Below are 12,872 nucleotides of genomic sequence, written 5' to 3'. Positions count from 1 at the left end.
CTGGGTCCTCTGCAAGAGCAGTCAGTGCTCTTAACTGAGCCATCTCTCTAATCTGTAAAACTAGTTTAACTTAAATAGGCACATGTAGCTATTATCTACTGTATATACAGTGCAAGTATAGATCAAAAAATCATTATCTCCTTAAGGGGAGCTATATTGGATATTGTTTATTGTATGAAGAGCTATTATGTCACAGGTGTGATGGCCAGGCATCTGTGAGTGACTTGGCTATATGTGTCAAGCTGATGGTCTCAGGAGGTTCTAAAGGTCAGGTGTCAGCCTATGTCTTCTGAAATTTTGGCTGTGGGGGCTGCTTCCAGAAGATTCTGTTCAGAGGCCTCAGTTCTTCCTGGCTGTTGGATGGAATCCTTAGTTCCTTACCACATGGGTCTTTTTACAGGGCTGCTCAGAGTGTGGCACCTGGCATCCCCCAGAGACGATAACCCAAGAGAAGTGACCCAACAGGGCAGTCATAGTGTTTTTAAAGAGCCTTGTGTTGGACATGCCATATGTCACTTGTGCCACACCGAACCATGCTAGAGCCAGAGGGGACAGCAGGAGGCTGTGGATTCCAGGATGTGGCTCTGTGGGGGTCACCCTGGAGGCTGCGTGCCACCAGTGTGTCACATGTCTCTTTTGACTGATCATCAAAAGAACAGCCGGCTTGCTCCTCCCATTATAGTTATTTTGTGTATTTTTCTAGAAGCCTAGTTTTTTTTTGGGGGGGGGCTCGTATTCTGCTCATATTTGCTTTTTAGTGACCAACATAATAGCAAGCTACTAGGTGGTTTTCTCACCTATGTGGATGGGTTGGCTAAGCTAGATACTGAGCTGTCACATGCCCTGGTAGTGAAGATGGTCAGCTTCCTGCCAGAGCTGAGCTCATGGTATGCTTCTGTTGCAGCGAGCAGTGCATAGAAGCCTATGAACTCCTGCTGGCCCTGGCTGAGAGCGAGCAGAGCCTTATCCTGGGGCAGTTCCGGGCAGCTGGTGTGGGCTCCTCCCCTGGTAAGTGTCCCAAGTCCCTCTGTGCTACTTCCCAACTTGACTCCTTTGCTAGTGTTGAGTCACCTCCCAGCAACACAAAATTCGCTTGTCAAGTGTGTTTTCCATTTTCACTCATGACCGAATGGATAAATTGTTTACATTGAATGAAGCAAGAACTGGAGTGGAAACAGGATCACAGACAAGTTAAAACAAACAGTTGCTCTTAGGAAATGTATTCTCCTGGGCTGACAGTAGGAACAGACGGAGTAGGGCGCATGCTGGTGGTTAAAGGGACTGACACACTGTGATGCCGTTTGTCGAAGGTCCCTTTCCTGGTCCTGTGGCCATTGCCCAAACTTGTTATCTTGTTGCCTTTATGAGCTGTGCTTGTTCCCCAGGTTTGTTCCTGTGAATAGCATTGAAGTGTAGGTTCTCCACCCCCAGATGTCTTGTGAGCAGAGAAGTCATTTCATACCTGTTTTAGTCAATTTTCCATGACCTGTGGAAGAGTGAGGGCATCTGCTGACCCGCCTTTTCCACCTTGCCTTTCCTGAGCCCCAGTGGTCAGGTGCCCTAGTAACCTGATTGGCATCTCAGAATCCACACTGCTCCCCGACTTCTGCCTCCCAGTTTAAAGTGAGTAGAAAGAACATGTAATTGGAAGCAAATATGGCACTCTAGGCTTTTCCACAGTAATAAAATTGAGTCAATGATAGCGGCTCTGAGACCTGCAGTGGTGTGAGGAGCCACAGTAGGCCCTGCTAGTGAGAAAGGAGACCCAGGGAGAGAGCTTGACACAGCCTCTGTGCAGAACTGGGTCCTGGACACAGATTCACCTGTACTTTGTAGAAGCAGCCTCTTGCGAGAGGCAACAGCAAGTCCGCAGAGCTCAAGTGACTAAGTGGCTCCTAAGTCTTCTAAGTTGAGCAGTGTGGGCAGCCAGGTACCCTCATCTGTGGTGACCAGACCGTCTGTCAAGGAGTGGCTTTATGCTGCAAGCTGAGAAGGAGTGGAGAGCGGGGAGCAGGTGGGGGTGGAGTGCAGGCATAGCTCTTTCAAGGCTGTGTGCATCCATTAGGCCTTGTCTCTCCAAGATGCACCCTACCACAAAGGCTACCCTACCCTCCTACCCCGAGGTACCTTCCATGTGAATCCCCATCCTTGCCAGCTTCCCCTGTTGCCCAGGGTCAAACTTTTATATGGACACTCACAATTTTTCTCCCTTGGTTTTGATACTCACTGGAATCTAAAGCAAATCTGAAGGAGGGGGGACAGACTGTTACTTTGATTTCTCATGCCCAGGTCCAGGTTCTCCAGCAATGGAGCAGCTGTCATTTGTGTAGGTGGCTTTCCTTCACTCCTCCACTCTGCCCTTTGGACCCCTGCCCCAGGCTCACTTCAGTTAATAACGTTGCCAACCCAGCCTGAGGTAGAAACTCTGCCAACATTTCCATTAGAAGCCTCATCTTTCTGGATCTTTTAACTTAACCATAAAACTTTACTTCTCACATGAAACAGATCCTAAAATGATCTTGGCCAGCTGACAGGTTTCTTATGTATGTATTTAGAAAAACAATCAATTAAAAGGGGGGGGGTCAGTCATGTTCTAGTTTGTATCTCAGAATGTCTTAACCTGTTCCATGAGCAAAAGGTTATCTTTATATTAGGCTTATGCCAGACCAGTGTAGTTCCTTGGTAGGAGCTGAAGGGGTTTAGATAAATCTGTATTTGAAATACTTAAAACCAGTGATGCAATGCTCTGTACTTCTCTAGTCCCAGGTGATTTGTGCATATATTTATGAGATGAGCCAATCACTTTATGTTCATGTAAAGTGAGCCACGCCTACTTTAGAACAGACTTCAAAAAGCAGTCAGCTGGTGAGGTATTTTTAAGATATCCTTGTGGAAAGAAGAGAGCATGATGGGAAAATTGCTGAAAAGCAGTTTGAGGAGTTGTGTCTTCAGGACAGGAACCGTACTCCATGTCCTCCTTACTCTCCATTGTGGCAGGATGGGAACCATACCCCATGTCCTCTCCACTCTCCATAGTGTCAGGATGGGAACCACACCCCATGTTCTCCCCACTCTCCATAGTGTCAGGGTGGGAACCACACCCCGTGTCCTCCCCACTCTCCATAGTGTCAGGGTGGGAACCACACCCTGTGTCCTCCCTACTCTCCACAGTGGCAGGATGGGAACCACACCCCGTTTCCTCCCCACTCTCCTCAGTGGCAGGATGGGAACCGTACCCCATGTCCTCCCCACTCTCCTCAGTGGCAGGATGGGAACCACACCCCGTGTCCTCTCTACTCTCCATAGTGCCAGGATGGGACCCAGACACCACATCTTACTCTCCATAGTGCTAAGCATTGCCCTAATTTTCACATGTCTTCCATTCTGCTGACAATGGCAATTGATCTGTCACTCTGCCCACCATGCCATATAAGCAAGAACTAGTTTGTGATATTTACTCAAAGTGTCAATTACTGTGGTTTTCTTTGTTTCTTACTTACTTCAGGCACTCATTATTTTCATTCTGGAAGATGTAGCCAGTGGTTTTCATGCTCTGGGAAGCTGGAAGGGTTTCTTTGGGCCTCAGCAATAGATTTGAAAGGGTGGAGAAAATGAGTGTACCTCAACTCCTGTCCACTTGACCTAACTACATTTATGCTTTTTTAAGGGTCAAGATTCAAATTTTTATTAGAAGAAACATGGGTCTGTATTTTATGGATGGCACACCAGTGGCTTGTTTGACCAACACAGTTTTTGTATTGTTGTGAAGACTTTACTTTTTAGAGCAGTTTTAGGTTCACAGCAAGGTTGAGAGGAAGGTGCAGAGATGCCCCATGCACAGGCGCAGCCTCCCACATTCCCAGTAACTGATGAATCTGCATGGCACATTATTATTATCCAAAGTCCACAGCTTGCATTAGGGTTCACTCGGTGTTAGAGAGGCCACGAATGTGGACAAATCAACAATGACATGTACCCATCATGGTAGCATCATAACATATATTCCATGCATGGTAGTTGCGATGCCTTAACAATCTCTGGACTCTGACTACTTGTTCCTCTCTTTCCTACCCCCATTTTCCTAACCCTTAAGAACAAGTGTTTTTGGTTTTTAGTTTTATGGTTTCAACACAGGCCATTTTACAAGGCGGGCAAATGCTTTACCATTGAGTGTGTATGTGCATGTATATGTGTGTGTGTGAGAGCGTGTGTATGTGTGTGCGTGCTGTTGTATGTGCGGCATGCCCGTGAAGCCAAGGTTGACGCAGAGTGTCTGCCTCTATCTTGTCCCACTTTATTTTTTGAGTAAGTTCTTTCCCTGAAATTGGAACACAAACATTTGCTTAGGCTGGCAAGCCAGTGAGCACCAGGGGTCTGCCTGTGTCCTCCCCCACTTCTCCCCAGTGCTGGGATTACAGGTGTGTACCACTACACCCACCTTTTGTGTAGATACTGGTGATCTGAACTCAGGTCATCCTGCTTATGTCACAGGCACTTCACTGACAGAACCATTTCTAGCCCCCTGCTGGGCTTTATAACGTCTGTATAGTTCTGCCTTTGCCCTTACCGTTTTTAAAAACACGTCAGGAACGCGAATATCTTGAGCAGGGGCTGACTTCACTGCCTGCCAGGGATACCCCAGCCCTGTCATCCAGCTTCTGAGTCGGCCACCTTTGCTAAGCTCAGAGGAATAGTATTGGTATGGAAAATGCGAGGTGAATCCTGAGCGCTTGCTCATGTGAACCACTTGTTTCGACAATGCTGTGGGCATCTAGAGATGTGGCAGTTTGCCCCAGTTTCTCCCTGCCCTCATTCACACAGGAGATGTGCACCTGAGTCGGGGGAAATGCCAGTAGCCTGGAAATTTAGAAAGCTGGCCTATTAGAGCTGGAAGCTGACTGGAGATTGTACTGTCCATGAGGACCATGAGCCCACACAGAGGAATGCTTTCCCAAGTTCAGCTGCTCAGTGACTAAGCCAGCCCAGAGTGCAGGCCTTCTCACTGGCTGGCCACTGCCAGTTCTTCCACACACTGTCCACTCCAGCCCTCAGTAACTGAGCTTCAGTTACATAAGCACAGCCTGGGCTTACCTGACTCACACCTGTGTCGATTAACCCCTTGGCTTCTCTGTGTTGTAGGAGACCAGTCAGGGGATGAGAATATCACTCAGATGCTCAAGCGGGCCCATGACTGCCGGAAGACAGCTGAGAATGCCGCCAAAGCCCTGCTTATGAAGCTGGATGGCAGCTGTGGGGGAGCCTTTGCTGTGGCTGGCTGCAGCGTGCAGCCCTGGGAGAGCCTGTCCTCCAACAGCCACACCAGGTACTGCGTGGTGCTCTGCCCTGAGGCTTCCCTGGTTGCTTGTCACCTTCTCCCTGGGCTTAGCTTCACAGGCCCCACTTTGGGGAACTGTGTGGCTTGGGTAAGGCAGAACTGCTTCAGGATTACAGCCTGTTCTATCCAAGGAGGCAGAGCAGCACAAAGAAGGGCTTTCTTGTTTGGCCTGTGTGGAAACCGCAAAGGAGAGAGGCAGGCCTCTAGAATGTGGTAGACATGGAGCAAGCCCATCTATCTCTCTGTCCAGCGCGCCTCGCCCTGTACTGTTGTCTGTTTCATTATTATTCTTGACTTCCAGGACTTACTTGGAGTGGCTAAAGCTCATTGCTGCAAGACACAGGCCTCTTCGTATTTGCTCTAGACTCTTCTCTCTCCTTGTACCCCTGTCCTTCAAAAGCTCTTCTATGGCAAGCACCTACTTTTTCATCTCTTTTATCAAGTGAGGTTGCATTTACAGCACCTGCTTAGCAGGCACTTGATCATGAACCTGAGGTCAAATTTATCATATGTGAATAAGTGGGCACTTAGATGAGGAGGAGAACAGCAGGCCACCCCAAGCACAGCCAGTGGTGCTGTTTGATCTTTTGGATGGGGGCAGAGCACCAGAATGAAGTGTCTCTTAGTTATTTTCCCCTTTCTTGCCACTGATAAAGGCAGTAATGTCTTCTTTTTGAGTGCCAGTTGTCAAACTCGAAGGTACTCTGTTAAGAGATTTTTACAGGATTTCCAGATGGTAAAAGGCAGGAGTAACTTACCCCATTTTCACAGGTCAGCAAAACTTGTCTCAGAGATGCATAAGTGACTTACGTTAAGATCACATCCTGCTAAGAGGGAAATCTAGAGCTTCATCAGCAAGCATGGTGTTCCTTCTACTCCTCCACAGTGGGCCCATAAGATTATAACACACAGAGTGACAGGAACCACATAAGGATTCATGGACTATCAAATGCCAAAGGACAAGTACTGATGTTTTCTTGGTGCCTGAGAACAATTTAGTACTCCCTTCTCCTACTAGGACCCAGTCATCTGCTTCAGGGCTTCCACATGCCTACACTCGGCCCCATGTTCCAGGATCGGCCCCATGTTCCAGGAGAGGGCACATTCCCAGTCTTACTTGGCTAGCTGCCCACAAGGACAAGGGGCTTATTTCCTCCCAACTCCAAGCAACAATTGTCTTATTTAGTGGCACACAGATTGTAAGTGTTTCTTTTCCTTTAAAACCAAATTCCCCTTTTGAAAAACAGAAAACACATTTCCTGCTCAATGATGTTTCCAGGTGCTTATAAAGTGCAATTTCCATGTTTGTTTAAATAGAGATGACCTGCCCAGGTTGTCAGTGGCGCTCTTCTCTTGAATTAGTACATGTTAAGAATTGGGTTAGTAGGAAATATATGAATCAGTAGTTTAGGAGATCTGTGCTGAACATTGTCCACACACATCTCCCTTCCTCCAAGAAGATTTTGTTTTAATCTGAGTCAGAGACAATTTTTGGAGTCATTCAAAAGTGAGGACAGTTTTTCTAGCCATCTGCCGGTAGAGATCTGATTTTGAATATTTGTTAAAGAAGGTAATTTAATGTATAAGTGAGCTTGATTTTTTTTTTAACATTTTCTTGAGAAACTTAAATTTTGATGCTGTATTTCTATAGGTTCAGATAAGTCTAGACACAATTTCTGTTTTCAAAAATGAGCTTACTAAAGAATGGCCTTGCTGGGCGTGGTGGTACATACCTTTAGTCCCAGCACTTGGGAGGCAGAGGCTGGAGGGGCCATGTTTACGCAGGGGCCTTGTTTACGCAGTGAGTTCCAGGGGCCTTGTTTATGCAGTGAGTTCCAGGCCAGCAGGGGCTACAGGGAGACCCTGTCTCAAAAATACCCCCCCAAAAGTTCTTTTAGGGCTAGGGGATGACTTAACAGGTAAAGTACTTGCAGTGCAGGTATGAAGACTAGAGTTCAGATTCCCCAGCACCCATGTGAATGCTGAGTGAGTGTGATGGGCCACCTATAATAATCCCAGTAGGGGATCTCTGGGGCAAAGCTGGCTAACTAGATGAATTTATAAGGTGGAACAATCAAGGAAGACACCCTGTGTCAACCTCTAGCTTCTGCATATGCACACCCATGCATGTGCGTGTGCATGTGCATGCCCACGCCCACCAGCACCCACACACATACTATGCATACATAGAATAGCCCCTGAAGTAGTTTTGGTGTCAGGTGGGTCTTCCATCAAACACAGAGGCCTTTAACTCTGATTCCACCGAAACTTGATTCCTCCCTCCTGCCCTGTCAGACGTTCTTAGCAGGTATAGAAGAACCCCACACAGGGCACTCATATGGCTCTATATAATCATTGATCCAGACACAGTTTGAGTGTTTTTATTAAACCTGGGTTCAGGACAAAGCCCCCAACCATGAGACTACAATATTCTCAGCATTTTATGTCTTGGCATTCTGGCTCAGGCGGTGCCCCATAAAAGTTTATGAAAAAGAAGGACAAGGAGCTTTATGTGGTTCTGTTAATCCCCTTTCCTCCCACTGTAACCACCTGGCAGAGCAATCTCCAGTCAGGGTGTCTGCCACAGCTGCTCAGGGTCTCAGGAAAGGAATGTGGAGTATTGGTCCCTGGAGGCATCTGGCAGTTCCTGAGGACAGGAGGGTTAATGGCTTTAGGAAGAAGCAGCTGAGGGGTAGTTACCCAGCTAGGAGAATTTGCATGATACTGTTGGCAGGAGCTCAGCATAAAAGAAAAAAATTTCATTTGAAAAAATGATAGCCACTGGTTATCAGAAAGCATAATTGTCTTAGTGGATAGAATAGGTGATGTGGAGTGCCCAGATAGCTTTATCAGCTTACCATGGCACAGAGGCAAATGGACTGAATTGTTGGCAGGTGAAGATAGGAATTCTCCAGCAGCCTACCCCTTCTGTCAAGCACTGTGTTTTCTGCATATTCTGTGACCTGCATCCACTGAAAGACAGAAGCACTGTGCTTTCTGCGTATTCACTGACCCACATCCACTGAAGGACAGAAAAACCACAGCAAGTACACACTCCTCGAAATTATCATTGCCACTCTTCTGTTTCTGCAGAAAGTAGGCACAGTGGTGAGCAATGAGTGGAGGGTAACACCTCAGTCTTGCTGCCAGCCTCCCCATGCCTCAGGCAGCTAGGTGCTGCCTGGCACGATCCCCAAGTTGTCATGGAAGACAGCAGAGCACCAGAAGTGCCTGGCTCTCCTCCTCTGTGCTAGTCTGATAAAGTTTCAGGGGCAGAAAGGATGGTTTAGAGCAGTAGAATGCTGTCTGTTGAAAAGGTGGTGGCTTGGAACTGCTATCCAGTTAGGGCAGGCTTCTCCCACCACCATCAGTGAGCTTCAGGGAATGAGAGTCAGACTAGATCTGGCTGTTTTAATGTCATGTTTTAGAAAAAGAGAGGTGTTTTGTTCAAGTCTTAGGAGACCATGTCCAAAATGCTGGGGATTAATGCTTATTAGTGTAAGTGCCAGCATCCAGCTAAGACATTCCTGGACAGGATGGTACACTGATCCGTGTCCTTCACACCTACCTTCTGGGTTCATGAGACTACAGTAGCAATATTAAAGGTTTTCAGAGCTTTTCTCTTCCTTTAAGACATAACTTTGGATTCACTTGAGTTGAATGCCCAGTTTTAAAATCATTAAAATCTTAGCATTGCAAAATACACAGTACCCAAAGTAACAGTTTTCCACACTGGAATCATCACCATGAATGACACTGGGAGTACTTTGGGGCAGGATTCCACTAATGAAACTGTGTTTCTTTTTATAAATTAAAGTTTGTGTTGCAAAGGACAGATACATGCTAACATAGTTTAAATAAAAAGGGGTCTCTGGCTGGGCGAGGTGGTGTATGCCTTTAATCCCAGTACTCCCGAGGCAGAGGCAGGCGGATCTCTGTGATTTCAAGACTAGTCTGGTCTACGTAGCAAATTCCAGACCAGCTGGGGCTACAGGGAGACCCTGTCTCAAAAAGACCAAATAAAAAGGTGGGGGGGGGCTCTGTTGGAAGGGTATCAGGCCAGGCCATATACCCATGCCTGGCTTGGGGCAGAGGGCTACAGTACCCCTGAGCAGCAGCAGAGCCTACAGGTGAGTACATCCATGTTCTATGTCTAGTTTTGTGGCTATACACATGGCTGGCATTCTCTTCCCTGATGCAGACAGCTTTCCCCAGATAACAGAAAAACAACACACCACCTGCATTTATATATGTAGCTAGCTGATTTTCTTGATGGCATAAGAAAAAGCCACTGTGGGGCTGGAGAGATGGCTCAGTGGTGAGAGCATTGACTGCTCTTGCAGAGGACCCGTGTTCAACTCCCAGCACCCACATGGTGGCTACGAACCGTCCTTAACTCCAGTTCCAAGGGAATCCGAAGCCCTCTTCTGACCTCCGTGGCAGTGCATGACATGCGTGCACTCACACACATGCAGGCAATATACTCATACACATAAAAAAAATAATAAAATAATAATTTTTTTTTTTAAAGAAAAAGCCAGTGGCCATGGCTAGGTGGGACCACGTGGCTCTTCTAATGAGCAGGAGGGCAAAGATGGGACCTGGTGCTAAGGAACAGAAGAGATGGTGTTCAACATCTCGCGCTAGTTTGAATAGTGTGCCCAATAGCAGGCAGGGTAGGTAGAGGGCAGATTGTCTGGAGCCTGGTATCCTTACACCTTCTCTTGGGAGCTACAGCCAGAACTTGAGCAATAAGTTTGTGGCAAAATGTTCTGGCAGATAGTGGTTGCAGAGTGAGCTGTGATGCTGGGAGCTCCAGCAGGGCAGAGGATCACCAAAGAAACCCGGGGTCTTGCTTAGCTCCTCAGAAAACCTGAGCAAAATGCAAATGTGTAGCCGAGCACCAGCTTCATCAGCAGCCTTCTCTTCATCCCGCTCTCGGAGCACCCCCAGGCTCCAGTCCCGGAGAGGAAGAATCAGGCCGCCTGCAGAAAGTGATTTATTCCCTGTGACAGCTGAGCTCATCCTGCGTTCCAATCTGGGAGAGGTAATGGATGACTTAGCCCTCGCCCGGCAGCCGAAAGCAGCCCTCAGGAGGCCAGAGGAAAGGCCAGCGGCTTCTCCTCCTTTTACCATCATCATAATCATATTGTGCCTTGGAACATTAAGGGCATGAAGCAGAATTGTAATTAACTTCGCCTGATCTGCTCCCTGCTGGTGTCCTAGAAGGGAGAGAGAGAGGCTGGTGGGGCTGTGGGCTTTGGTAGTTGCCTTGAAATTAAGCTTTCCTCTGTGTAGGAGCAGTAGAAACTCTGAACTCCCAACAGGGTAAGATTTGTGGAAAGAGATCTTTTTCCCTTTGTTCTTCACAAGTAGCAAAGACAGTGAAACCAAAGCTTTCCTTCTTGGCCAGGCATCAACTCCAGGCCCTAGAGGGTGAAGAAACTCAATACCCTGCCCACTCATCTGTTCCTAGAGTGTTCTAGATACTCTCTAAAGGTCTTTGAGCACTGGCTTCTTGTCAATGGAGCCATTGACCCTTTCCTGAATGGCAGCAGGTGACCGACCCCTTTGGGGCCACTGAGTCTGGTGGTGTGTGGTTACTGACCCAGCTGTCAGGAAAGTAGCCTTTGTCTTTGCTCCTTGCCCAGAATGTGCTGGGTGGCATTATCAACTAATCCTGCTTCTTCAGGACCATTATCTCCTTCCCACACTCTGTGAGGTAGGAGCCATCAGTACTCCTTTTTACTGAAGCAGGAGAGGCTAGGCAGTTCCTTCTGGGCCATAGGCTAGGGCATGCCACAGGAAGATGATCCAGGTCTGATAGATTTCAGAGGGCTGCTGGCAATCACCAGCATGCATCAGAGCAACTCGGGACATAGCAGAAAGATGTGAGGACAGCCAATTACCTGTGAGGACATATCTGCTAATTTTACACCCACTGTTGTCTTTGTTGTAGGCATAAAACATCAGCATCTGTATTAAGGCACAGATCATTGGCCACCGTTCCCAGAGTTCCTAACCCTGTAGGCCTTGGGGGGAAGGGAGTGGCATCCTAACAAGTGCCCAGGTGAGACTGAAGCCACCAGTATAGGACCCTTGAGAACTGGCAAGGGAAGATTAAGGCTATGAAAGAGAAAAATCTGCTGTTAAACTCTCCCTTTAGTTTAGGCTGAATAGCTAGAGAGCTTTAGCTTTTAGTGTTCTTTGAACTTCTATTTTAAATGAACATTAGAAAGGTGTGCTTTAATTATCAATATCATTGTACTAAAATTAGTAGTCTGGAGATAATACAACCATGTGGGTGGCAGGCACATGGGTATTGGTTAATCTCTGTGTATTTCTGTGCACTTGAAGTTTCGTAAACCAATTTTTAATGAAAGGAAAGCCTAGGGTTCTAAGTTAACCATGCGCCTGAGTAAAGGTGTTACTGGGAAAGATTTCATTCCTAAGGCTGAGACCTCCTCCCAACTGCCCTCCTGCCTGGCTGTGTAAACACTGAGCTCCTAGGAACATCCCCACCCTCCGCTCTGTGGAATGCCTTGGGAACAATGCTGTCAACTGAGTTTGCTTTAATTTTGTTGCTCATTCATCTGGAGAGCATTAGCCTTCTGTCCCTCTGTCCGCATTGACAGTGTATGGAGGTGAGTTGTTCCTGAAGGCATCTGCGTGTGTGGCACTTCACTTGTACCACAGAACTGTAGGCAGGCAGTTTTGCCACCATGGGCAGGTGCGTCCCTCCAGTTAAGCAGTGCTCTCCCTCTAATGCACCCAGTGCTGTACGCTGTGGGTCCATCTGGCTCTGATGTGCCTTCAAGTCACATGTTCTTTTGACGTAGCACCTAGGATGTCCTGCAGGGAGGCAGTAGGCGGTATTCCTTCTTCCTTCTCATCCTTTCTAAAATACAGCTCAACACAATAGTGATAACTCGCCATTTTTATCCTTCCCCCACTTTGCACTTTCTTTGTTCACAGCTATTCCAGGCTTTTGTCATCTCTCCCAGAACTGTTATTGTGGACCCCCCAGGGACCTCCATGCTGCTGCCCCAGCCTCCCTGTATCTTACCTCAGGGAGAGGCCAAGGAGATCCTGCAGACATGTAAGGCAGGCCAGGGCTCCTCTTACAAGCCCTCTAATGATGTCCGTTCTAATTCTAGAGAAGACACCACCCATTTAGACCTCTAGATGACACAGCACCTTGCCTCCTTCTGCACATCCTGTGGCCAGCTCTTCTGCCACACCCTGGCCAACTCTGCACCAGCCATAACGCACTGCTAGGGAGTTTTGCATTTGCTGTGTTCTCTGCCCCGGTCAGCCTCCCTCCAAATATCCATGGAACTCTCCTCACCTCTTCAGGTCTACTAGATTGCATTGTTAGCATGCAGGCCTTTCTGGCTATAACCCTGTCCCCATTTTGCATTCCCTATGCCTCTTATTCACAGTACCATGGCACTGTGGCCCAGCCCAGATGGCACATTTAGCTCCCCTCCCAGTGCTGGAGAGGTATTCAGTCTGGTGGTCATGCCCATCTCACTCT

General features: G+C 47.6%; 1 protein-coding gene across 3 annotated transcripts in view; it reads left to right on the top strand.

Annotated features, from left to right (window-relative positions):
• Mcc (MCC regulator of WNT signaling pathway) overlaps positions 1 to 12,872 on the top strand; it is a 489,620-nt gene that overhangs the window by 448,788 nt on the left and 27,960 nt on the right. For all 3 annotated transcript variants that reach the window (XM_029559747.1, XM_029559748.1, XM_008825253.3), the window contains 2 exons: positions 905 to 1,008; positions 5,140 to 5,323. In XM_029559747.1, coding sequence (XP_029415607.1) covers positions 905 to 1,008; positions 5,140 to 5,323 — 288 coding nt within the window. The remainder of the gene's footprint in view (positions 1 to 904; positions 1,009 to 5,139; positions 5,324 to 12,872) is intronic.

The sequence above is a fragment of the Nannospalax galili genome, unplaced genomic scaffold (assembly GCF_000622305.1).
Source record: "Nannospalax galili isolate Female #2095 unplaced genomic scaffold, S.galili_v1.0 scaffold128, whole genome shotgun sequence".
Classification (NCBI taxonomy): domain Eukaryota; kingdom Metazoa; phylum Chordata; class Mammalia; order Rodentia; family Spalacidae; genus Nannospalax; species Nannospalax galili.
This window is presented reverse-complemented; position numbering and strand designations above follow the sequence as displayed.